The sequence below is a fragment of the Manacus candei genome, unplaced genomic scaffold (genome assembly GCF_025592945.1).
Source record: "Manacus candei isolate 608988 ecotype Guabito, Panama unplaced genomic scaffold, ASM2559294v1 h1tg000017l, whole genome shotgun sequence".
Classification (NCBI taxonomy): domain Eukaryota; kingdom Metazoa; phylum Chordata; class Aves; order Passeriformes; family Pipridae; genus Manacus; species Manacus candei.
Genome location: NW_026138065.1, coordinates 6,229,883 through 6,257,842, shown reverse-complemented (window position 1 = coordinate 6,257,842; position 27,960 = coordinate 6,229,883). Strand labels below are relative to the sequence as shown.

At 36.9% G+C, this 27,960-nt stretch overlaps 1 protein-coding gene across 8 annotated transcripts in view; it reads right to left on the bottom strand.

The window, feature by feature from the left end:
• SDCCAG8 (SHH signaling and ciliogenesis regulator SDCCAG8) overlaps positions 1–27,960 on the bottom strand; it is a 106,613-nt gene that overhangs the window by 42,221 nt on the left and 36,432 nt on the right. For 5 of the 8 annotated variants that reach the window (XM_051783319.1, XM_051783322.1, XM_051783325.1 and 2 more), the window contains 3 exons: positions 24,646–24,788; positions 5,525–5,652; positions 3,272–3,380 (listed from right to left, as the gene is read on the bottom strand). In XM_051783319.1, the coding sequence (XP_051639279.1) occupies positions 3,272–3,380; positions 5,525–5,652; positions 24,646–24,788 (380 nt within the window). Of the gene's footprint in view, positions 1–1,174; positions 3,177–3,271; positions 3,381–5,524; positions 5,653–24,645; positions 24,789–27,960 lie in introns of those variants that run through there. The other 3 variants (XM_051783321.1, XM_051783323.1, XM_051783320.1) reach the window with 3 other exon arrangements.

Sequence of the window (27,960 nt, the reverse complement as noted above, 5' to 3'; positions counted from 1 at the left end):
AAAAAAAACACCACAACCCCCCCCCTCCAAAACCAACCACACTGTAATAAGCCTGATGACTGTACTGAATGGGATAGCACATTTATATAGGAGGCAGGGGCAGGACCAGTTCTACGTAAATGCTTTCGAATTACTCTGCTCCCAGGGTATCACAGCAGGGGTGCAAGAGAGAGAGAGGAACAAGAATCAAAGTACACAGTGCTGAGCTTCAGAGATAGCCCACTCATAACGCCAGGGACAGAGACAAGTTAGAAATATCTATGTGCTAAACACTATGTCAGATGGATTCAGCACAACTAAAGGACACAGCATGGATGTGCTGATGGTGCTCCACAAGACCTACTCTGAGTTTAACAGTCTGAGCAGTAAGATGTGGTGGAGTTAGTAGAAACTGCAGCATGCAGACATTTGGAGTGCCGCCATCTAGGCTGAACTCTGCACGAAGGTGCACTTCTGCAGACTCAGGCTGGCCCTACAAGTCATGCAGTCATGTATCTTGTGTGTGCCTCAGAGATCTGATAGACTTAGAAGACCTGTATAAAATCAATATTATTTTGACTGCACTGAGCAAAGCTACATCACCACATGAAAATGAAATATAAAATGCATGCTTGTAATTAAATGCATAATAGATTTTGCCAAATCTCATTTATTTGTCAGTATATTAAAAATAATTGATATGGGGCAGGAGCATATTCTATTCTTCTGGATCCATTCAACTACCTCAACTACCTATTTAAAAAGCAATTTAAGGTTTTATTTACCATCCCCACTGGAGGAGTCTTGGAAGAAAAACCAAACAAGTTTCTCCAAAACACTCAAATACAAGAGGCAAGAAAATGCACAACCGTTAAATAGTCACAATTCAAAGTCAGTTGGATGTGCTAGTTTTTGAACACTAAAGTGGCAATCCTGCCTTTACTCCTTTGAGCTACCTTTTGCATTGCAGTGCTTTTTAAACACTGCCTTTTCCTGCTCTTAAAACCAATTCTTTACTTGTATGGAAATTAAATACATGCTCTAAAATATTTTCTGCTGATGAAGTATTGTTGCATATAATTTTAACGATTGAACCTTCAGACAGACTGTTTCCAATCTTCATACAGCTACCTTCAACAAACATTTCACTCCTGGTATTGAGTGCAATGACTGCAGTCAACCAAACATGCAGAAAAATAGTTCAGCCGGGTATGTGTTCTTTACTTCAATTAAACTCACACAGTTGGATGCCTACTGTTGCCAAACCGGTAATATAATTTATACATTATAGTCCAAACAGTAAAACTACACTAAAAGTCATTTAACAATATTTATAACACCATAAAATACAGTGTTAAAATATATGAACTGCAATATGTACCAAAATTATAAAATTTGTTTCTCATCATCAGTGATTAAAACCAGGATCATTGCTCTAGCTTCAATACTCATAACCCTGGTGACAGATTAGAATTCAAATCTTAATGATCAATTTACAATTAACAAGATAGAAGTGAAACAAATTAAACCAACCATTATATATAACGAGACCCAATGGACTCCCATTGTTCCCCTTAATTACAAAACGCAAATCACAAATACACAGTGGGTAGTGTTGAGCATTAATCTACAACCTAGAAACTCAGACAGTGACAATCAGAGGGAAAAAAAAAAGAATAAAACAAGAGAAGAAATCAACAAAGGACTATATTTTTAAACATGCCTATGTACACGAAAATCTTAACAGACACTATCTTCTTTCTGCACAGCTTGAGGGGTTTATAATTCGTCTGACATTGTCTTTCTGAAACATTTCTGTATAGGGACTAGCTCACAAGAATGGTTCCAGCTTACATATAAACACATAAACTTCAGTTTAGATTTCTCAGAAAACTCACATTAAATATAAAAATATATGTGCCATTCGGATGCATCCCACCGAAATTGTGCAAATATGTAGTTGTCACAGATAGTTTTGAAATGTCTCTTATTACAAATGAGCACTTTCCATCAAAAGCAAAAATATTCAAATAAAACTTATTATTACATCTGTTATTAAAAGAGTTTGAGTGTTTCACCAATTAAATAATGGTACTGGTGGTATACCAGTTATTTCTTAAACCCACGGAAACTAAGGCACAAAGATTCTACAAGTATAGCAAGAAAATACACATCCAGGTCCAAAATTCAGTTTATGGTAAGGTCAAAAATATGTAAAAAACCATAAATGGAAAATATATTTTCCATGCAAATTGGGCACAGTGCTGCTTCATGATCTGCTTTTATTAATAGACTTAAGAAATAAGTTATAAAATCTTCCCCAAATTACTATTTTTTTTTCAGAAGACAAACCTACAGCATTCTGTCCCAGAATTGTAGTTTTACACTATATCCAGTGACATTGAGAACAAAGATTGCCTTTTGGAGAGGTGCTACTGAAAGATACATGCTGATCACGCACTTAAAACTTGGCCAAAGTAATTTTCTGCACCTGATCATATCACTCTCTGCAGTCATCTGTATTAGACTCATTTCCCACCATCTCCAGTTCTACCTTTCTCTTCTCATTTTTACATTCTTTCTTCGTCCCTACCCATTTCTCCATTCTTGTTACTGACTGCAGCAGCTCCAGCTCCAATGAAGGCAAGTTCAAGCTATTTTAGGGCCACTTCTCAGAACGACTTTCATGTATTCTTCCTTACAGTTTCCTGTGTAAAATATACCACTTTCTGGAGATGCAAGAGGGCTCCTTTTCCCTTTTTCAGGTTCCTGACATAGTCAGCTAATGCTGCTAGGTGGAGAAACACTTGGCAATCTCTAGTATTTATTTTCAGAGAATAATGTGTTTTCACAGTATGTTTTCTGTCTTTCCTTCATCCTTTACAGTTACTAGTCTGTGACTGTGAGCTCTAGCAACAAAGTCTGTGTGCATTTTTATTGCTGGAATAATAATATGATTTGAATCTATTTAGATTTTGCATTACTTTAGCAGAAGAGCTCTGCTTTTTCAGAAGAAAAATTCTGTTTTCTTCTCTCTCAAGTACCCATCACAACATTTGCAAGGGAAGACTGCCTACAGTTCAGCAAGTTTCTCATTTCTTCCCCAAACACTCTGGATGGGATTCATCTCCCAGCTTCAGCCACTTAAAGGGCCACTGCTTAAAGGGCATATATTACATTGATATGATGTGTAATACCTGGAACAAAATGAATAATAATAAATATTAAAATACAAATAAAAAAAAATAATGTCCTAGTAATAAAAGGGGCAATTTAAGAAAAATATACTAACCTGTATTTTTCTGACATTTGTTCCAACTTTCTTGCCAACATACAACATTCTTCCTTCAATTTTGCTATGAATGTATTCTGGGAAGTCAGCAATGAATCCAGTTCTTCTACTAGAAATCATAAAATTATGAAACTATGAAGTTCCTTTCTAATTATATAAATTTATAGATAATTTAGAAACAATTTTATATATTCGTAATTTCTTTCTTCTAGATCCTTCTAGTTTTGAAATGTTTTTTAAACTTCAGCTACTTGGGTATGGAATCAAGACAGCATCATTTACCAAATTAAAGCTCTATGTCATAATTAGCTAAAGTGTTAAAGCAATGTTGCCACTGAATCTGGTCTTGTAAGAGAAGAGTCACCATGAAGACTGGATATCTAATCTGGTAATTTTGCCTTTTAGCTAGAAGCTAATTGACATTTCCAGGAGGAATAAAATTGGCAAGCAATGCTTTAGCAGACTTTTGCTTGCTCTACTGGTACAGAGGATACACTGACAACCCAAACTCATTTGAGTCTACAACTGTAGACTTATTCAGTATCTCCTTAAAAAAGCAGTTCTTTTATTTATCAGGTCTTGAGCTTATTATAATTAACGTAATTTCTTTTTCTTAAATGATAAGATATAGACTTATTCTCCAGTGACAGCTGGAGTGAAACCATTTTATAAATTAATTTTTAGTTACTGTGAGTTTGGGCTGCACCAAAACTCATGACCTAGCATTCAGGCATCTTTATTCTTTCAAAAGGAAGATACTACAAAATGATGTTTCTTCAGTTTTGCTTTTAAAATTGGAGAAAGCGAGACTATTCTTAACCAAATTCCTTGTATGTGTGGAGGGTCATAATAACCAAAGGATTCTTTATACACATAATAAATGACTATAATTTTCAACTCCTTCTAATCCTACTAGAGATATAAAAAACCAAACCCAGATATAATGTTGTTTCATTTTTGTATACTGGGACAATTCATGCACCAGGAGGGTAAATTACATCTCTCTTGTGCAAAATTACACATGGTCATATGCAGATGTGCTGGCTAAAGGAGGGAAAGATGATTCTGAGAGCTCCTTTTCTTTTCTTACAGTGTAGACAGCAGCCATAATGAAGCTGTTTGCATTCCCTGAACACATGGAAAAGTCCTCTAGTACTGTGATAATGCTGAAAAAAAGGCATAAAATCAGACAGCAGATATAAACATGCCTGCTCCTCAGGTATTATCCAATGCTGCTTAGGATTAATATGTTACATGGTTTTCCTAAAGGCATTGCAGGACTGATGTGTACAAATGATACTCTATTAAACACATGAATATATCATGTTCCATAAGAGCTGAAGCTCCTCCTTCTTTCTATGCTCAGGGGTTAGAGATTTCCTCTCTAAAAAAATCCCTTTTTAAAAAATTTTTGTTTTGTTTTATTTATAATATTTACTTTTATTAATGTTGTTGGCATAGTACTTTGCAATAACAAAAGGGTTTTTTTTGTTTGTTTGGAAAACCCCTTTTTATTTCCAGATTAAAGTTAGAAGTTATTGATCGGCTAAGTCAATGCAATGAAGTCTCCTATTATGAGAACCTGAAGTATGCAAGGGATTAAACATCTTTCTTCTAGATTGAGGATGTGGGGGGGGCACATGGTAATGCTAAAAATGTTTGAGGCTGCAAAGATTAAATAAAGGAACATATCAATTTGGAGCCAGTGAATTACATCCAGCTGCGACAGTGAATTAAGAACCGATTAATGGCTAAAGCTTTTCTCCAGTTTGGATGCCGAAGCAAACTCATTAAGCTTTTAGAGTAGCTATAATGTGTGTACTGTGGGAACTGTTCAATGCTATTCAGGAGACTTTAACTGTAAGCTCAGAGCATTTCCCGCAGAGCTTCTGATGCTATTTTCTTTATATAACATGTGTGCCTGAAAATCCAGCCAAAAACAAGCCCTTTGTTTTTCTACTTTGTTGTGGTCTCTCTCAGCTTTACGTTTCTTGAACACAGGTAAATAAACTCATAATCCAGATGGTGCAACAGATGTGAGAGCAGCACTCTGAAATCAACAGACAGTGGGCAATACTTTCCATTTTCTCTTTTAAACGCTAACTAATATGTAATTCGGAATCTCCGGTGTAGTTAGCATCTGCTCCCTTCGGCCAGCCAAAGGTTACAGGTGTTCCTGATGTCATTTCACAGTAAGGCGTGGGCCTGGCTTGTGAGTGAGTGCCCAGGCTCTAATCTTTCCCTACCACCTACCAGTTTTCTCATGCTGGGCCTCCATTTGCTGCATCTTCTGTGTCAGCTCCTGCTCTCTTTGCTGGGCCTGAAGGGCTCGGGCCTTTGCTTCGTTGCTAATGCTGTGCTGAATGCTCTCTTTCTCCAATCTATAAAAAAAACCAAATAGGAAATAAATAAAAATAAAAATCATATACTGAAGATGATAAATTAAAAAGGTAAAGCAGAACATTCAAATAATAATAACAAAAAATCTGGCCAAGCTTTTCACATCAAACATTCTCCTCCCACTTCAGGTGATACAAACTGACCTTTCTCTTACAATGTCAAACATTCTCCAGTGACTACTAGAAAACGGATAAAAAATATGATCTATTTCCTGAGAGAAAATTGGCCTTGCAGACAAAAATAGGATTTTATTTTTAAAAATTTTAAATGTGACCTCTTTTTCATATGGAAGCTTACCAACATTCACTTTGCATGGAACATATTATTTGTATTTTTCTTTTAAATGCTATTTGTTTAATTCTGTAATGAAGCTTAGGGACCTGACCCTGAGATGGACTGCTTCCCAGTGAACCAGCAGGAGATAAGTCAATGGGAGCGATTGCCACAGTGCTCATAATACAGCTACTCTGAAAGCTTAATGAGTTTTCTTAAGCAACCAAACAAGTTTTAACTATTAATTTATGTAAATAGGAGATGAATGCATCCATTACAATAGAGAAGACTGCTAGCAACACATAGGCCCAGCCTCTTGTGGTTCTGCTCACTAGGGGGTTGTATAGGAAGGTCTAAAGCCCAGTATTATTATCGAAGTACGCAGGCAAGAGAGCAATTTACTTGACCAGATATGCAAGATGGGGCAATTTACTCCTGAGGCAAAACAAATGCTAGACTACCACACTCCATTGAAGCATTTTATTTAATGCAAGCCAAGCAAAAACAGCATGGAAAATAAAACCCCAAAAAGATATATGTATATAAATTAGAAAAGGTCCTAAACTGCAAATTCATACCTAGACTTTCCCAAAGGTCGTGAATATTTATCTGATGCACATTGGGATCCAGGTTCAAAATGTCAGTGAGTTCACACATACAAGGATTGATTTCTAGATTTCAAATGACACGTAAGCACACATCTTTCTACTGAAACAACATTTAATAGCTTGGGATAGGTTTCAATAAAATCTTATAAACAGGTTTTATTCTAGGGATAATACCTAATTCAGAGGACTCCAAAACAGAACACAGGCATAGATCATGTAAGGATAAAGCCACATCTCATGTGGTTGCTGCACTTAACCTTTGGATTGGTGCCTAATAACCCATCCGAGATATTGCAATATCTCAGCATGACACACACAATGTTAAATTTTCTCTCTCAAATTTACCCCAAAGCAATACAAATGGTGGGTCACATTACACTAATTCCTGGTCCTGATGTTGCAAGCCCTACCTTAGGCAAAACTCCCTTGGAAATCACAGGCAGTTTCTTCTGAGGTAAGACAGAGAATACATTTATATTGCAAGAATATTAGAGCATTAAGGAAACAAAGCACATTTTTAAAGGAAATTTCATACATTGAATTGCACTTTATCACATCACTCTCAGCATTACTTCACAACCATATTGTGGCTATCCTAAGGAGCAATGCTCACATCATTTCCTAAGTGTAAGTTCCAAATATGGAAAGCATTACTAGGAAAATTTTTTCCATATTTGCTGGAAACCAGTCTATGCAAACTCCTTCCCTTTTACAAACATTTTTTACCTTCAAACAGTTGCAATGAGCAACAGACTGCTCAAAAAAACCCAAACAAACAAATAAAAAACCCCAACACCAGCACTTCACACATCCCCCCAACGCTTTCAGCTAAAGAAAATGTCAGTAGTACAGTATTTTATTTAATAGTGTCTCATGTGAGATGGCTGTGTACAGTTGGGTGCTGTGCTTCATCTGGCACACGGTTGGCTGGCTAGCATTCTGCTGGGGGTAGCCTTCAGCATGTATCAAGCTGCACAGCTGAAGCCACCAAAACAAGCCTGTAGAGAGGTCCATTCTTCATTGCTAAGGTCCCTTCTGACAAACACGTGCTGATGTTCACGTTCAAAATAAATGGAGAATCTACTGCCACCAGAAACACTCTCTTGTTAAGGGGGCCCATCCAAAAGAGCCATTCACCTGATTTACTTACTGCATAGAGCAAACTTTCAAGAGCTCAGAAATAACAGATGTGTGTGAGTTCCCTACAGCTGAAATGTATATGGAGTGGTTGAAAATGAGTTTATACAGTGGATCAAAGCTCAATTGTAAGACTAGGAGAACACATGTAATTGTTACACAGAAGGGTAGCTTCTTAGAACCTAGAAAATAATGGGATTAAAACACATCCAGTGGCACATAAAGAACAATATCTGAGGTGCCTAGAGCTGCCGAGGAATGAAAAAAATTCCTGGAGCCAAAGCTGTCTAAACAGAGTTGCAAGTCTTTCACCCACACCTTGAGTTGGCACCTTCCCTGGTCTCGTAAGTTCAATCTCTCTGCCCCCCCCTACTGAAAATTTCCCCAACGCATATACAGAGAAATAAGAAAATAAGAAAAAAAAAAGTATAAAACATGCAGAAGGCAACCTAAGAGATTTCAGGATCTATTGGTATTCCTGCTATGACCAGCAAATACTGCAGGAGTTTTAGAAGGTCTGACACTGATTATTTGCAATTACTCTGAATTGTGAAAGAAGGGGTGCTTGATTTAAGAAAGTCTATAGACTGCATACAGAAGGAAACAGTCCTTAGTCTCTCCAGCATTAGTGTGAAGATTTAAGAAGTCTCCTCTTACAAAGACTTCAGAATTTCTCATATTCACTAAAGGAAAGCACAGACACACGTAAAGAGAAGCCACAACAGACTAATTTGATGACACAGGTAAGATCTGAATCAGAAATGTCAACTAAAGATTAATTATTCCAGAACTCTTTAAAACTTCATCTACAGAGATCAAAAACGGGGGAAAGAGTGGTTAAAGTGCAACAGCCTGTTCTATACTCAAATGCAAATACTGACTCAAAACTGGAGACAGCAGCAACAGTTACTGTTCTTTCAAACAGTACACTTTGCAAAACACTAAGCAAATGTCCATCTGATAATAAGTCTGCATTTGGTTGTAACACTGATCAGTTTTACTAAAGCAGAAGCATTGAACTCATGGTGACTTTCATTTTTGTGCCATTGAAGTCAGAAGCAACCATTGAGACAAGCTCAAGCTCTTCCCGAGCCCTGTTCTGAAGCACATTTTCCACAGTGATTTTAGTTCTAAACATTGACTGTTTTGAGCGTGTGTTATCGATGCAAAGAGCCATAGGTAACCTAAGTTAACTCATATCTCAATGAACTGGATATTGGTTTGCAGTGCTTGAAAGCACAAAACAAAGCAAAACAAAAAGCACTGCGTAAACTGTAGCTTACAGCACAGGAAGAAGAATATTGCCATCACTGGCAAACCTTAAAAGAATCCTTGCTAAAAATGAAGTGAAAATTCACTTCGACCTCAAAGTTAACATAAAAGTATGTGGCTGAATTTGACCCACCAAATTTAATAAAAACAAACATGTACATAAAAACTCCAAACCCCAAAACACCTTTCCCACCACTAACAAAGAAAAACTGGATCACAGATCCATTTTCAGTAGAAGACTACTCTCCACCAAATGGCTTTGCAGTAAAGAAAAATGAAGGATGTAAAGACTACTGATAAAAAAGTCATATTTGACATAAATAATAGCTTGTCTATTTTTTACTGTAAAGGAAAAGAATTTAGATTGATAAAACTTTGACTTTCACAACAGAGTTCAACAGTAGGTATTTTTGAAAGTCTTTTCAGTTTGGTAACTGTAAAAACACAAAAAGAAAAAGTACAGGATGGTTCTCGATGTAGAATTAGGCATCTGACTGGAAGTTGTCAGTAAGTCTTCTGACAAAGCAACTATGATTTGAAGCAATCATGCTTACTATAGTGACTATTTGATTTTTCCATGAGATCAACATGTGTCATTTTGTAAAAAGCTAATGGATCCATTAGTAAGGACTATGAACTTAACTGGACAAATTAAAATACTCTAGTAATTAGTTCAGTGACACACAAGAGGTTATCATAACATTATTTTTGACATCTTCGGTTCATATTAATTATAGTTAAAAATGTAGCTATAAAATATTTCAGCTTTCAGATATACTTGCTTTAAACTGAACTTCATCATTCATTAAGGAGTAGCTAGCATTTAGTCTTCCAAATGTTTGAGCTATCTGAACTAACAAGACTGTCGTCTAAATGATGACCAGTCCTGGAACTCTGTACCAACACTCATTCTTGGGCAGCAAGAGGACCAGTCAAGCCGAACACTGATGCTTCTACCACATGCCTCAGTGGTCGAGCACAGATCTCTTTCCTACATAACACAGAGCCAAGTGGGCCAGCACTGTGAGCGAGTGCACAACAAATCACCTCAGAAGAGGGAAAGAACTTGGCTGAAGGCTCCCTCAGCTCTTTCAGAGGAAATGAGCTTTTTCTCCCAGTATTTTTGAAAATCAATGTATGCAAAAGCTTTTCTACCAAATTAAAAAAGTTTTGAGGAGTTACTCAAGCATTTTATTCCCAGTATCTTTAATAAAATCTGGCATGAAGGCTCTCAAATCAACTAAAGCACTATTGAAAGTAGAACTTGAAAGCTCACGTGTATTAGGAACCCTAAAGACCAATAGCTTTGGATACAAAGGCTCAACAACGTTTTAGCAGTCTACATTGCAAGCTTTCCACTATATAAGTATACTGGAGTGTCTGTTACAAACAGGTTTCTGAACCACCTTCTAATAGGTTATTTCATCTTATTATTTCAGCTACAAGTGTCAAGGGAAGAATGGAAAAATTAGAGTATATCCTTGCTCTTCTCACAGGCTACAGGAGGAAAAAAACCCCAACCAACCAAATCAAAAATTCATGACTAACAAAAAACCCAGAAGAATAAAAGCTGAAACAAGAGGTCACAATATTTGCCCTATTCTGTAAAGGGAAACATGATAACAATTTTTCCCATCTCTTACTTTACTATCAGAAACTATTCAAAAACCACAATGACTAAGGTCATAAAAGAATGTATACAGAGTAAGATCACACTTCACGAACTTCTTCCCTCTGTATTCCATATTTATCTTTGTAAGTATGTCATACACAGAAGAATAAGGGGTCATTTTTTTATTTTTTTTCAGGTCAGCAGACAAGCCTAGAGGTTGGTCTGTAAATATGAAAAAAAAAATATAGTTTACCAAGAAGTCATTCTTCCAAAGAATAGTCATAAATAATTCTTTCTCTTAATGTAAAACTCCTAAAACTCCTTTCAGACCTGCCTTTCAATTTAACAGCACTGCAGTATCCTATTCAGCCATTTATAATGGAGAGTGTGCTTACTGCATTTTATCATATGCTATCTGGTCTTAGTATTTTCGAACATTTAAGTAAGGAAATGCAACACAGTAAGACCCTTAATTCTGCAGGTAAATAGGTACATGATGGTTTCAAGTGTAGCCATGATTCAAAATTATTACTTTCCAAACCTTCTAAATTAACGGAGCTCTAGAGCGTGTGCCTTGCTCATATGTTTGGATCAACTCCATAAGAAGGTTCGTGGTCACAAGATTTCTCCCCTTCCCTTAAGTCAGGCTTCTAGCAACCTTTTGTTTGGCATGGATTGTTTTGGTTATCTTCCTTTGTAAGGCCTACAAATTTTCATCTAATAGGTAACTGCAAATACATATGGTTGCTGTGAACAAGGACATAGTTGGACAGCGTTTGGTGGTTTCCTCTTCTAAAACACTGTTCGTTTTTTTCTGCCATCTGAATTTTTGTACTAAAGGTTTTGATTTTTTCTGTGCATGTGTAAATCCACCTAGACTGGATTTTACGGTTCTTGATGCTTTTACAGGGCAGAAGGCATGAAACGTATGTTCTTATGTAAAAAAATAAATAAAAAAAGAAGCACACGTGCGTGCTTGTGCAAGAATTATATAGAAATACCTTTTAAAAGCATCATGATCAGGTCATTTCTTTAAACCTCTCCAAGGAGCTGAAAACTTGCCCTTCCTGTATCCCATTGAGGGAATTACCCACTGAGTTGCTCTTTTTGTCTGTTTCTGAGAGCTGACTGGATGCTGATTCTGGAGCAGGTTGCCAGGTCTTCTCAGCAGAAAGCTCAAGTTTCTGGAAACTGCCCCAGTCAGCACACTGTGTTTGGTGAGCCTCAGTAAAATCTGTATTCGCATGGTCAAATTTTCTTGAAGAGACCTGACTATTAATATAATTGGTAGAACTGAAGGACTGCATCATTGTTCAGGACACCTGTGGGCCTATTCATGAGAACTAAGGCTAATTAAAAATAATCTTAGTTACTGTTTTTTACAATAGTTGAGAAATAAAAAGTTCCCTAAAATAATGAAATGTCAGAGCTTTCTCCTCAAAATCACCAGGAGCGGAAGCTACTACAGGCAATTAGAAAAGTTATGTGAAGGTCAAGGGGTAAAAAATTAAGCATTCAAACTGATTCAGCTCTTTAAATATGGATCTGGAAAGTTTTTCCATCTTTCTCTATTTAGAATGCAGTTACACCATTGGAACTGCCTTATAACTTTTACATATATTTACACTTTATATAATAATGAGGTCTATAGCAACAATTAAACACTAAGTCTAAAATTTCCACTTTGCCCTTTAAGCCCTACTGAGGCATCAGAAGACATTATACATTAATGGCTGCAAATGAAAAAAATTCCTACTCTATTTTTTCGCACTTGTCGTACATCAAAACTACTTAAAAATTATCTCCAGTAACTGATATTAATGGGCGTGAAAAAAATGAAAAGCTGTAGGGGCATAGGAACAGAGAGCCACACAGTGTTAGTCCTATGAAAGTTTACTGAAATAAAGAATCTTGGATATAGTTAACTTGGGCATATACATGACTGATGATATATTCCATCTCTGCTTCTACTTACCGGGTCAGTTAACAAAATGAAAGGACTGGGTTTCTTACTTTAAATTCAGCACAGAAGGAAGAATTTGCAAACACCTAGACTATAATGTGATTTTACTCTTTTGCCATTATGCCTTCAAGATATATACAAAAAGCTACCAGTTCCTCAATGTAGACAATAACTTATTTTCAATCTGAACAGTACTCTGTATCCCAAGTCACAGCCAAATATCATCAACTGCCCTCTATTTCATTGTTAGAGAAAAGTATCTCTAGCAGTAATGAACATCTCATATTAGGTCAAATACACTGACTTGGAATCAAGATCTGATTTTTCTGGCACATCTATAAGCCTTGCCAGCAAGATACATACCTTGTAAGTAAACACCAATACTCCTGTGACTATTACCATCAGATTGTGAAATATTTGGTTGATAAGTCCCTATAGAAACAGACAATTAAATACAGAGTACAAGTTGCATGGAACATGAGAAGATATGATTTTTGTCAAGTCTTAGTATGTAGCCCTAGCGCTTCACAGTACTGCACGCCTTTATCTGGAATATTCTTTCTATCTTCGTTCCACAAGCCCCTTTTACAAATTACTGTTTGTTGAAATAATTGCTTAACACAGAACATTTTTACAGGCATGTACTCTGTATACACAAACTTATTTAAATTATTTTCACTGTATTTAAAATAAAGGAATAATTTTCCTGATTTATGGTCGTTCTTGAATTTGGCACCAGCAGTCTCTTACAATGTAGCTTCAGGACACATTTAAGCCAGTCTAAGGCAATACTGTCAGTGTAAGAGGTGTAGTCCTCCTTTCATCCTCTTAAAATTAGCACTCACACAACTTATTCTTCAAGAAATTATTCTTTTTCAATCTGATTAACTCCCTGAACAACCTGATCACACAGGTGTCTTCCTTCCAGTGTCAGCAGAAGCAAGGGTCTGGCAATATGAGGCCAGACATAGTCAAATATTACCACTCTAGGGATTTGCCTTTTCAGTAACAGCATAGACTTAGACCAGCTTCAAACAACTGTGACTCTGTACTCCAAGGCTCAGCTTGTAAATACAGTAAATCCAACCATCAGGCTCCTACCATTGAATCAAAAAATGATGCAGCTAAATGATGCAGAGACCTGATCTGCTATGAACCCACTCTGCCAATTTAAATTTGTTCAAAAACCCAATGTTTTTGGTACGTTAACTTTGTACCAGCAAGCTTTATGCTGAATCAGGTCTCATCTGTCCTTCCTGCAGCTGGCATAAAGTCAGCATAAACACTGCATTGCATGCTCTAGCTAATTCAAAAGGAAAGTGACTGTGTGCTCACACCTGATCTGGATCAGATCAGCACAGCTGAATGATCCAGTAGATCACAGATGCACCATGAATGACCGCTGAACAGTTACCTGCATCTTTCATGGACACTACGTTTGGACACCCAACCTGCAGCTAAACTGCCACAGGCCTGATACGTGGAAGTTGCTAATGCTCTCCAACTATTGCTGAAGCTTAGAAGGTGAGGAATGTTTTTTAATTCCCTCCAAAGGACCAAGCCTCACAAGCCCATCTTAGGAAGAGGCTGAACCGTTTGACAGAACAAAGAATTCTTCAGGATGACAATTTGAAAGACAGTATTTCATTTTCAGGGAATTTGATCTAGGGTGAGCTAGACTTCTACCCCATCCTACAGAGGAATACCACATATTCCAGCAAACTGACAGGCTTACAACCAAAAGCACAAAAGATGAAAAATACTGTGCTTACATTACACTGTACTTTACTGTTGTTGATCTGCTCTAGATGTTACAGAAACACTCCAGTGAAATGCATGTTTATCTGTCCACTTATCACAGGAGCTAGATACAAAAAGGTGAGTCAAAAAATAAAAATCCAGCCTTATGTGCCTTTTATTCATTTGGTCAAGTGTGGCATAATTTTTGTATTATCCTGATTGTAACTGCACATTATTATTAGAAATAATGGACAGGCAATATAACAGTTGAGTGTTTTGTTGGTGCTTTGTTTTGGGGTTTTTTTGGACAGGTTATAAATCTCTCTTCTTTATGCTGTCAAGAATAAGGGAGAAACATATTTCAATAGCAACTTTAAAATGAAACTCACAAATTACTACCATTATGTTAAGTGCTAGATATCCCACTGTGCAGTTTTGCTTTGTGAATTTTTACCTTCTTCCATGCACACTTTTAGCCACTGATCGCACAGCCTTTCAGTGTTTTCTGCCTTTTCCTTTAAATAAACTGGCTCTGGCTCCTTCCATCTGGTTCCCCTTCCGTCAGCAACCCTGCACCTGTTCACACCTCCTCTCCTGTTGGATTCCACTGAACATTTCCTCCTCTGCCAGGGCTATTCTGGCACTCGCAACCTTTCTGTCATTCAATCCATCTGTCAGAAGTGAACTTTGTTTACCGCAAGCTTCTGCTTTCTTCTTCAAGAAGCAAAGCCCCTCAAGGTCATTGTCAAATGAACTGTCGGTGTAGATTTAAATCCACTCCTGCTAACCAGCAGCAGATGAAGTTCTTTACAGTCCTGTATTTGTGAAGATCAGTTTGGTGTATAGGAGAAATAATACAGAAGCAAAAGAATAGCTTTTAATCATTATTTGTTAACTCCAAGAGCTAATGTGGTTTTTTTCATATACGTATATCTATTCCTTCTTGCTAAGACTAGCAGAATCTGAGAAAGACTTTGCAGAGCTATGTAAAGAAGTGGAAGAATATTACAAATAAAATAAATGAAAGCTTTTGACTTGTTTTAACACCATGTAATAGAGATATTGAACAAAAAATACAAAGAGAAAATGGGAACAGCTGAATGAGTGAGTTTACAGTAAAACCTTAAAGCAGCCAACAGCATTCGCTGCAAATTATTTAATTTTCAGTATTCTTTTTTTACCTTACCTATCGATGCTTCAAATGCAATGCTATTAAGGGAAAAATTTCTTAATATTTTTTCTTGTTTTCAAGCTTTGTAAAACACACAGATGCAACTCTTTGTTAGAATACTGCTTTCCACACTGAGGCAAATTGTAAAGATTCTTTGTCAGGGCTGAGACTAAATTCATACTGTCAACAGGATACATCATTTTTAGCAGTTCCTGGAATACACACTGACAATGAAAAGTTTCTGAATTATTAACTAACCTCCTTAGTTAGTTAAAACTAACCTGACAGTTTCGTTCTTCAAAAATAAGAAATACCTTTCAATTTCACTGCTTACCTTGGGTATCCTTTAAAAAAAGATAACCTTCCCCATGATTAAATACAGTACCAAAAAATAAAATACATATTTTAAGTTTTCTAAGCAATTATAATGAACCACCCGTTTTATTATCATTTCACCAAAAATGAATTTAAAGTAAAGCTTTCTGGGATCAAATCCAGGAGGTAATCCAACCTCATTAGCAGAAATGCATTTATACTCACGTTAGGTCTGAATTTGTTTCTAATGAAAATCAGATTGACAAACATGGCACAAGTTTAGCTGAATAATAACTTAATACTGATATATACCTTATATGAGGCATTTGCAAGGGAATATTTTATGATGCTATGATCTTCTTCCACAAGAAGCTATATGAACAAATGCAGGTGAACAAATGCAGTGGAAATAGAAGAGGAACTCTGGTAGAAGAAGAATACACTTCATTCTCCAGTTTGATTTAAGTCCTGTAGAAGGCAACTGACCAACAAGGAGAAGCTAATGAAGAACAGTTTTTCCTGTTTCTACAAAAATGCAGTTTGATACTGAAACCACCAAGAATGCAGGGTCAACCAACAGCAGCATGCTATTAACCTTGCCATGCTGCCGGCACAACCAGGGGAAGGAGTTCAGCCCTGTTAAGTAGCCCACAGCAGAGGCTGTGCTCATCTGCTCACCCAGGAGAGGCATCTCCCAGCTCACACTCTTTCCTGACCAATCACCAGCACAAGGGTGTGGAGCACGGGGGCAAGGAGAGCAGCCAGGCAGCCAAAGATGATGTGTTCAGGTGATTTTTTTTTTTCTCCATTCCTCTGTCCACCAGCTACCTTCTCCAGAGGTGATAACCCACAGGCTGATGCTCTTCAAAGTCAAGTTGGACAAAGTGTCCAGTTCAGGACCTTTTGGGTTCTCTGCTGGATTTTTTTTCTAGGCAAGAATTTCAGGAGCAGAATCTTGCACAGAAAAAAAAAAAATACCAAAAAATGAACAACCACTGTGACTGAACAAAATAAACAACTTCGAATATACTTCTGAAAGCACAAGACAGCTTTTAAAATTGTTTAAGTTCACAAATACCAAGCGCTGACTGAAAAAGTACATTTTAGCCTATTGTAAAAACAAACTTTCAGATGTACTTGAGAGAAAAGCCTTAGAACAAGTCAAAGATAAAGATAAAAATCAGAACCATTTTTCCAGTAGCAAATTCAGCAAAAAATCCAGCAGCCGTGAATACATGTATCTAAAAGACTTTTATGGTTCAAAAAAATAAATCATTATCCTGTTGTCATTAGTCACACAAATAGAAAACCTAATTTGAATAAGATCAAAGTAAATATTTGATACACACTCATAAACTTATTACTGTTAGTGCTGAATAATAACTGCTCAAAACAAAGACCTTATAAAGACATTTGTTTTCTACAGTAGTTAGTCTCTTCTGTATTTCATCTGAATTCACTACTCACTCCAAAGTGCTTTAAGTACTGTCACTGCTCCTGAACCACACTCTACATGCAGCAGCAATTTGGCTGCCTCAACAACCTGATGCAATCATTAGAGAAATTCTATGTGACCAGTTGCAGTTGAAATGCCGTGAAGAAAAATTTAGATGAATCTAAGACTAAAAATTGGAAACGTATTAGTGACTTTTCCTTGAGAAATTTGTATAGTAGGACAATAAATAAAATTGTCAACCATGTTAAAACTCTTTAAAAATGAAAAAAGGTGATTTATAAATACTTTCATATTCAAAATTAATATATGATTTTGGATCTGTTCTTTATTCCTTTACTTAGAATTTCTTTCTTTCCCCTACAAAATTCATCATTGGCTTTTATACGTCTGTACAATAACTTAAATATGTTTAAAATATTAAATAGAAAGATATTTAAATAATTGTGTGTTATCTTGACACAAAGTATATCAGCTTCGAAAATTTTACAACACACTGCCAGAGACGACAGAACCAATTTATTTCAAATCACTCAGTATCAGTCTTCATAAAGCAGCATATGGTCTTATCATGGCAGGTAAAATATTTTACCTTCTATAATAACGCAGAGCAACTAATTTATCTACATGCTGTATAATCAGATAAACAATTTCAGCTGCACTATGAAAACCTGTAGGCAAGGGAGAAATTTATCCCCCTATACATTCATATGATTGTTAACAATGCAGGCTATTCTTTTTTCCATCTCCTTCTTCAATTACCTTAAAGCAAGACCTCCTTTTCAGTGGTGGAAATATTTGCAGTTTTTACAGCTGCAGGACAAAGAACTGAGAATTTTCACAGAGTTTCTCAGGCAAAAAAAAAAAGCTCTGCAAGATTCTATTGCAAGTAAAGCAGAGTGAATGACAACTTTCAAAGCTACCACAATCATTTACTAATGTGCTGCTATACCAAATAAGTCTAATTTTTTTTGACAGCACCAAATTAGATTTATTGCAGAAACTGCTGCATAAATAGCATATGGCTATGTTATACCACCTATTTCAAATCCCTGTAATGTTTCCTCCCCTCCCTGCTCAAAATGAATACTTGAGCCAAGCTATAAACCTTCTGCAGACAAGGTATATACAAGTTCAGAAAGCAGATGCAGGACATGTAGCTTTCTTTGTTGAAATTGTCTAAAAAAGTATCACATATCCAGATCAAACAAAACTGGATAGTAATGGGTCAGGTCCCGCTTGCTACACTTCAGGATTTTATTTCCCCCTTTCCTTGATAAAATTTTGTTTTCATTTCTCTTTCAAGCTGACAGTCATCAACACAGGGCATGACCTTGTAATCCTCTCACACATGACTACCTCTTACTTGCACAAGAAATCCTATTGATCTTTACTTCTTACGTGAATCAAATTATTCATGTGACTCAAGATCAGAAGGCTCGGACCTCCATTCATTCCTCACAAGCTCTCATTTATGAAGAGGGAAGTGACTCCTCCGAGCAAAAATAAAACATCAGAAAACTGGTTCCATTCATTGGAGGGGCACAGCCCTGTGGGAAGGTGCTGACCTACAGCTCTCCCTCCCACCTTTCAACAGGACCAAAGTTTCCATATCGGTTTGCTGGATCAGTCCCTGGACCCATATGCTTTAGCGTTTCTGTCAATCGCCAAATTCTACGTTCACTATACTGCTACAATAAAACACAAAACCACATAACCTGATCACACAACAGGACACAGAGCAAAGACAGGTATTTTTGAGGTAGGAGGGGCGCGATACCCCGAGGTGGGACGCGCTCGAGGCCCTGGAGGCCGCAGAGGGAGCCTGGTGCCAGCACGTGCCCCCATTCCCTGGCAAGGGGCGATGCCCACCGCCCACCTCCAAAGTTTGTGCGGTTGCAGCAGAGAAAAGACGTTGCAAGGTCTTCTCTCCGGCCGGCGGGCACACCACTGCACACATCGAGGAAGGCTGCGGCTACCCCGCCGCTCGCCTCTCGGTGGTCAGTCCTCCCAGCTGCCCTATCCGTTACTGTCTGATTAGCTCTGCGAAGGAGCCCCTCCCCGGCCAGCTTTCCCCGCCATCTGTTCCACACGCGATGGCTGCCGCCCAGCAGCCTCGCGCTGCCCTCCTACCTGGCACCCGGCTCCCGGCCTTACCCCAAAGTGCTAACACAGGTTCTCGCTGCTGGCAGAGTCAGGATTTCATTACTACTACTTTGACAAGTGCAGGGTTGTTTGTAATTTCTCTTTTATCCTGATTTTGATTGTACAACCACCTCCCACTGATTCAGTTTGCTTCAGTTTTGTTGCTCACAGATTTTACTCTCCACATTAATCTCCCTCTGGCATGTTACTGCATCTGTTCCCTTTTTTATTATTAATTTTCAAATTCCCACCATTTTTGACAAAAAGGAGGTAATCTACACTCTGCTTCTGCCCATTTCATTTTCTTTAATTTGGAAGATAAGTATGAAAGCGTGCCAAAGAAGTTAATTCTCCGTTAACAGTTTATTTTCTGGCACCCCGATGCCTTTGTATATGAAAAACAGATAGAAGTAAATGTTGACTGAATCACAACAACATAGTCGCAACTGTCCCTAAATTTAATGAAAAGTAAACATATGAAGCATAATCTAAAAAGTTTATTAGTTGTCAGAGTTGTTTCATGTTATCACCCCTCCTCGCATTTTAAAATAATGGTTTTGTACAAGATGAGCAGAATATAAAAAAATTAGAAATCAATCACTGCTTACATCTTATTTATGCTTCTCCCCAACCCCCCCAATTCAAGTGTTATTGGTCCTTTCATCAGTTAGTCTGAGAACATAAAGCACATCTCAGTCATGTAATATTAGTAAAAGCATTTCTTTAAAACTCCTTTCCAGCATAGATTATGGACTCTGACATGCTGAAATTGTTGGAAAAAGCATCGCAGTAAGTATGCTGCTAACTGATAGATACTGCTAGGAAGAAAACAATAAATATTAAGTAGTGTGCAACTCCCTAGAAGGCTATGTATAACCACCAAGAAGTTAATGTACAATTTTATCATTTAATAGTATAGTTTAAATAGGGAAATCACTGTATGAGGCATGCTGCCTGTCTAACAAGGAACACTGATGACGACATACAGCTCAACACCAAAGCTTCAGAGACTGTGCTAATGCCACATTAAGCTGGAAGGATATGTGCTTGATTTATTTTGCATGTAATAGAAGCTAGCCTTAATGGAGTCACTGAAACTAGCAAGAAGGACCAATGCACAGTAGGATGGCTATAGCACTGCTAAGACCTAATTGCCACTTTCTTAGATCTGCTGCTTTCTAGAGATCATATCATCATCAAAAAGAGGGGAGAAAAGGAATATCCCATAATGGGGAAAAACAATAATCAAGAAACTCAACACCCACTGACTCACTGTAATATAGACTTTAGTCCTTCAAGAGAATGACACAGGGATTTAGGGCACCTTGGTGGGTCACCTGAACCTGAAAGCATGGGTTCATTTAGTAATTCTTCCTCACCTTGACCTCACTAGTTGACCTTCACTAGTGCTTATAATGTTTCATATAAGCAAACAAGAATAATAAAAAATTAAACTAAACTAAATCTGCTTCAATTCTACTCCATTATATTTTCCAGCAAATTTTAGATGACATTTCAGTCTAAAGTATCTCAAGCCATCTACCTACCTCTGACCTGAGAAAATACATGATGGCACAGAAAAAATTCAATTTTGAAACTCAGTGATTCCCTCACTTCTTAAGATTTATTTAACTTCTTTGGCATATGTAAACAGGAATTACATCTGACTGCAACTGAAACAAATAATAACTTCAGATCTGGTTTGAAAGAGAAAGAGGAAAGTTTTTCAATGATGATTCTGTTATGCAAGAATAGTTAAAAATTTTATTAAATTAGATGGCACACTAAGATCTGGACAAGTTGTTAACATCTTGCATCTTCTACATGATCTTTTCCATGAGCATACTGACATGATTTTTAATGACTATTCTTTCATCATCTAAGAACAATAGATTTATATGTTTTCTACTCTCTGAAGAATGGATTCAGGTAAGATTCATTAGCAAGACCTAACCTTGACAAAGTAATGGCAATTTAACATTGACTTAAGAACTAGTTTCATAAGATTCTCCTACTACAATAATTCTAATACAAATAAAAATAAAGCTGAAACTAGGGCAAAAATACCCCAAGAAAACTTTAAACAATCATGGTCAGTCTCATAGCATGGTGACATCTGCAAAGTTACATGACTGACAAGCAAAACTACACAGTAAAAATTCTGTATTTTTCCAGTCTTTTGAAGATATACATATTAGAATTACTAACTAGATTCAATAGCAGAAAATGCATGTTAATAGCAAGGATTTCTAAGCAACATATTGCTCCAGGAAGAAAGGTGACAGGAAAAGGCAATTTTAAACTCTGTGGCAATGGTTTAGAATAGCTAATTGTAACCTTTTTTTCTTCATTTTTAACAAGTACATTTTGTTAACTTAGAAGCTGTTTAGTTGGTAATCAATCAACAATGTCTGAAAACTAGGATGCAGCAAAGAAGTGGGACTTGTGGAGAAGAGTGTTGCTCTGCAGAGCACTTTCTTTTTCTCATTAAGAGACAGACTGCATGCTTTTTTTCTCATTTAATCCATTCATATACATTTATCATCTCATTTTTGTACATTAAAATCCCAAGTTCTGGTATTCATTTTATTATCCTATTTATTTACAATATCCAAACACAGAATCATTGGATTAGTGAAGAACTTCTCTCCTTAGTAATATAATAATTCATAGAAAATAAAGAATTATTTCTGTATCTCCTCAGCTACCTCAGGTTTCTGCCAGAACAGCACAGACAGGTCATGCAAGGCAACAGAAAGACCATCCGCAACAGTAACAGCAGTACAGCCTCCTTCAAATCCAGCGTTGTGAGAAGACTTGGAGCGGACCAGCTGGTCCTCTCCTGAAAAGAAGAGAATCAGGAAGACAAGGCCAAGGCCAGAATACCCAAGAGATGCACTAAATCAGTGCAATTTCTGCAGCAACCTCCCACAGCCAGGACTCTAGAGCTTAAAATCTGTTTTCCTTGGCAAGTGCCACAGTGAATGGGTCTATAACCCCCCCAAGATTGCTATTACCCCAACCCTTCAAGTGACTATTTTCACTGACATGGTTGCCATTTGAGACGAAGGGAATTAATGCAAGAAGGCAAAGCATGAGCGAATAAAATTCACATTCAACAACTATGGATGTACCAATCCATGAAAAACATACTAAGTTTAAAAAGGCAAAACTGATGCAACTAGAGGCATGGAACCTTTATATCTTCACTAACACAGATAATCTGTTCTGCCTGGAAGTGATCTGAGAGGAAGAAAAGGAGTACAGGCTAAGGACAAGTTTCATTTGAGTAGGGGATGTTTTCCTCTGCAACTCAGGGAAAACAGGCAACTCTGTGAGAACACCTCTAACACTGCCCTACCAATTTAAGTACAAGGGGAAAATGGGTAACAGTCCAGGAGCAATGAATCGCTCATCTCTTTTGCTCCCTCCTTCACCCCTGACAGCAACATCACCTAATGTATTCCTGGAAAGCAGACAGACAGTCCAAATATACAGAGGACACAAAAATCTACGAAGTATTATAGAATTTGGGGAACGTCAAGAAGAAAGATTGGAACCTATTTCCCATGCCTCAGCATATATCTTTTTCCAACAAATACATGTCAGCATAGAAAACATTTCAATACTTATACGCAGAAGCTATAATGTGAACACAAAGTAGTAACAAAAAACCCCCAAACCCCCAAGAGATCAGCCCCTTGCAGAAGAGTGTCTGCACTAGGTCAGACAAAGAAGCCGCGGCAGTTCAGCATCTGTCTTAAAAAGCAGGCGTGTGTGAAATTGTAGGAGAACGGGGCCAGCACAGAGCATTACTTGCCCAAAATACAATTCCCAGCATCCAGTGATTTGGATCTCAGAAACCTTCCGAGTCAGAGACGATACGCTGAAAAGCTATCTGAATCTTCTGTAAGCTAGGTATTCAGCTTTAATTACCTTGCAGTGTAAAAGTAGGCTACAGTCCTCGTTTTTACATTTTGAGTATTTGCACAAAAAAAAAAAAATAAATTATAAATTCACTACTCAGATTTCCTCCAAGATATCCAGAGCTTTATTGCATATAATCAGCCTTTTGCTAAAAGGAGCACGGTAAGCCATTTGGTTAACTATCACAACAAATCATTATTAATAAAGTTCTGCTAAATCCAAACTTTAGATATCTTAACAACTCACCCAAAACTTTTTTCAAGTTCATTAACCTCTAGCATATTTTTTTCTCTAAATACAGGCTGTTAGAGTGGTACTTTCTTCCATCTGTTAAACAACCGTGCTCTGAATTACACAGAAATTTAGCTGAATAAAAAAAAAAAAGATTCAATGAATTCAATAGTTTAGACAAGGCTCTATTTTATTTCCATTTACTCAATGGCAAAATTCTCACAAAGCCCAAAATGTACAAGAGTTGGATAAACACACAGACTTCTGTTAAGTGCTAAAAATTTGGGCTTTTTTTCCCCCCCCATGAAAAATTTAAACTAACTTAACTTTTTTCTTTAAGGATTGAGCAAAAAAAGCTGCCAGATTTGTTTCTGGATGTTCACTCTTGGGGAGAGCAGGGTGGCAGAACAATGCAATAACCATACACACAACCAAAAGTCTGCAAACAGTCAGACATTAGCATTTTCTGAGGCAAAAGGAAACAATCCTGCAATTACCAAAACTCAAGCTGCAATGAATAGTTGGCATGTCAACCTTCTGGAGTTTTCTAGAAATGAGTAGTACATTAAATGACATTGGGAACTATACCCAAGGATGGAATAAACTCAGGGAGCTCATCACACATTGCGTTGTACTATATCTTCATTGACTTAAACACCCTCCTCACTTACTTGAGTTTATCTCCTATAGACACAATTATGTTCATTTATATATTCCCGGTCATTCTGCTGCAGAAATTTCAGGTTATTAATCTGAGAACTCCTATGCTTAAAGGTGCTGCTGTAGACTAGTCTTAAACATTTCAAATATCTTTGTTCTACCAAACACAGCAACAACAAGAAGAACGCTTCTGCAGTCTCCCCTACTCTTCTTCCTGCCTAGAAGCATGCCACTTCATCACCAGGGCTGAACATTGCCTTTTCTACTACACTAGTAATTCACTTCTACATGGTTCATAACTCACTTTGTAGTTCATAACTCACTTATTCCAATCTCCGCTTCTAACCTGACTGAGGGCTGCCCATGCAGTCAATGACTGCAAGGATCTACAACAACTGTGGGGAAGCCTGTGGCAAAAATTAGCAGAATGAAATTGGTACTACAGCATGTAATAGGATAAGGGGTACCTGGTGAGGTGCAGTTGGTGTTCAGATTTACTCAGCAGTTCTGCCAGTTTTAGACACTCCTCTCTGGCTCCTGTCACATCCTGCTGGGCTTGTTCCAAACGCTGTTTGCTTCCATTCAGCTCTAATCCCAGTTTTTCTATTTTCTTAGAAAATTATAGAACCAAAGAAAATATATTTAAGAAATACATAGAGATACATTTGAAGACAAAAAAAAGGTAATCAAAGCACCTGAAAGACAATGCAAACTTCTGTTTTAGAACAAAAGGAGTTAGTTGATAAAAACTGCAAAATAAGCAAAGTATTTGAAATTACATTCTTATTAAAAGTCAAAATGCATAACATGTTTCAATACACTAATATGCAAGCGACGTTATTGTCTTCATGTGGTTTAAGAGTTACAGGAATTGAAACATGTCCTGATTTTCTCATATGAAAGCTTCCATATTTGTGTCCTGAATTCGCTGTATTAGAAAGCCAGAAAGGTAGTGGAATAGTGACGATTTTCAGAAGCTGATTGACCTGGGATAACTCTTGTGGTCATTTACTTTTCTTTTTTTAATGCCTATCACATAAGCAATGACAAGTAGGCATATAGCTTTGTCATCTAATATTACACATGATAATAAAGGTAATTTTGTGATTTTACTATTATCGAAAAGAAGTAATTTATGACTTATATCTGAACCCTAATCACACCAGCTGCTGTTAATCCTATTGTTTTAGTAACATCATTAGTCCTTATATGTCAACATAGTAACTAAAGTTGATGAATTTATAATTTATTTTACAATAGTCTAGTTTGCATGACCATCGTCTTTGATTCCAGCAAAGCATGATAGACTTCTGATATCTCAGAATATATAGATGAATATAGATATTCTTAGAAATAATATATTTTGCTGTAAGTCCATATATAATATACAAGTACCCGTAGGAGTACATCTGTAACGCAGTATTATACTTTGTCCTAAGAATGCTTTTAAGAAGGCCAGTAGGATATAGAATAAGCTGACAGTGTAATTTTATCATGTAGTAACTGTTCTGCACTAACTCCTGACATAAATATTTATTTGTCATTGGGGCTGGAGGGAACTTGCATGTTTTTCAGTCAACTAAACTGTGAAAGGTCATTTGTAGTACAGAATAAAATTGTTCATATAAGAAGTTAGTGCTGAATAGCAATTATACCTTAAAGTCATACCATAGCTTATTTGTGATAATTTCCTCATGTAGACAAGACTCTATCTTCTTTAATTAATGAAATTATTCATTCAAATATCCTACAAGAACAAATTATTGTAACTCTGTCCCAGTATTTACATTTGAAGCACCTTCATAACGATATTGTCTCTTTTCCTCTCACAAAAATGTTAACCTAAACTACTTACATTAAATCACGATGTCAGACAAATACAACCTCTTCATCCAAAAAAACATTTCATAATGTTGGGTTTTTTAAATTTTTAATTTTGCTAATTACTTAACTGTACACTTTCCCCCCCAAGAGCACTCAACAAAGGCTCATGAAGGAAATTTTGATTAAAACCTTGCTTTATCACATGGACTTCCTATCAAATTAAATCAACAATTCCAAGTTCAAATGCAAAGACAATAAAACTATATACAAAATCGTTAGTACTCTTTCCTTCTAAAGAATGTAACAACCTATTGCATTGTCAATATATTTTTAAACCAGGTGTTCAGAGATATTAGGTTACATATGCTTTGCATTTGTACTTATTTTCATGGACTTTTGCATATGTTAAATAGAACAGAAGTCTCAGTGGGTTCTCTATTCTTAACAGTAGCAGTTCATAAATGTTATTTCTCCATCCACAGTAAGCAGAGACACAAGCTCTTCACTGTTAAAGACAGGGAAGTTCTGCAACATTCTTAAAATTTGCTTCAAAAATACATCCATTCAGTATGCCTTTAAACAAACTCAAACCACAAATTAGTCAAAAAACATCAACTAAGTATTTGAAAAAGCACAACCACAGCTGAGAATATAAATACACTGTAGATGACTCCTTCGGGGAAAAGTTTCAAGGAACAGATGGGCTTTACACCATTGCCTCAAGTTAAACAGGCTCAGTCAGGTTTTGACACAGACCTACAGAAGGAAACAAATTCCAAGTGCAAGAACCTCTGGTGAAAATGTTTCATTTCCATTGGCCAGATGTTGAACCTTCAGGGCTGAACCCAAGAACACATCCATAGATTTCAGTTGTCATGAAAGCGTAGAGAGAAATTTTCAGACACAGAAGTGTCACTTCATGACAGGATCTTTAGAGATTCACAGGTGTATTATAATTTCTATTAAAAATATCAAGAAAGCAAACATGGGGTTTGAAGAACAATTTTACTTGTGCTACTTTCATCAGTAATTCAAAAATTTGGTATCAGCTCCTTTTACACTCATACACACATGTACACATGTGTTTGTTCATGTGTGTAGGTATATACAGATATTTATATATATATAAACATCTTAAATTACCAATATTTGGAGGTACTCGCAGCATGGACCTATATGAAGAGCAGGAATTCTACACAAGAATTCTGGTAATGACCATGGCAGAAACGGCAGACAACCTCATGAGAAAGGGATGACAGAAAAATGCTACCTGAGAAAACACATTAGCAGCAACTCAGAAATCAGAAATATCTAATCCAGTTATAGTTAGAGTTATCAACTAAATTATTCTTTTGAAACACCAGAAAATGCTAGTTGAAAATAATTTGGTAGGAGTCATGCATCATCATGCTGAAAACAGACCACACTCTAAATGCTACATGTTAGTTTGGTTTAAAAACTCAGATAAGAGTTTGAGACATAAAACCTCAAAACTTGAGACGTGCCCATACAATAAAAATACACCCTCTTCTCTCTCCTGCAAACAATAACAGTCTCACAAACACCGTCTATACTGAAATATGTCAAGTCTAGTCCACCATTAGGTCACCACAATATAATCAGGATTTAATCTACAGGCAAATTAAAGAATCGATGAATCTTTCTCACTGTTCCTGCAGGAAACCTTATCAGGAGCATTTTTCCAAAACTATTTGGACTCAAACTAGTTTTTGCACTACTTTAGTTACCATTTCTACTGGGAAGCTGCAAGCAGTTCTGTAGCTGCTATCCGGGTCCAAGTGTAATTGTAGGGACAGAAACAGAAGCAAACCACCAACTAAAGCATTTTGCTGACAGCTCTGTTTCTTATGCAGTGTTAATTTGATCCCTCAGTGCCTATCACCTGTGATACAGCTTTTTACAACATGATCAGAAAGTTATTTCTTCAAGGTACTTAA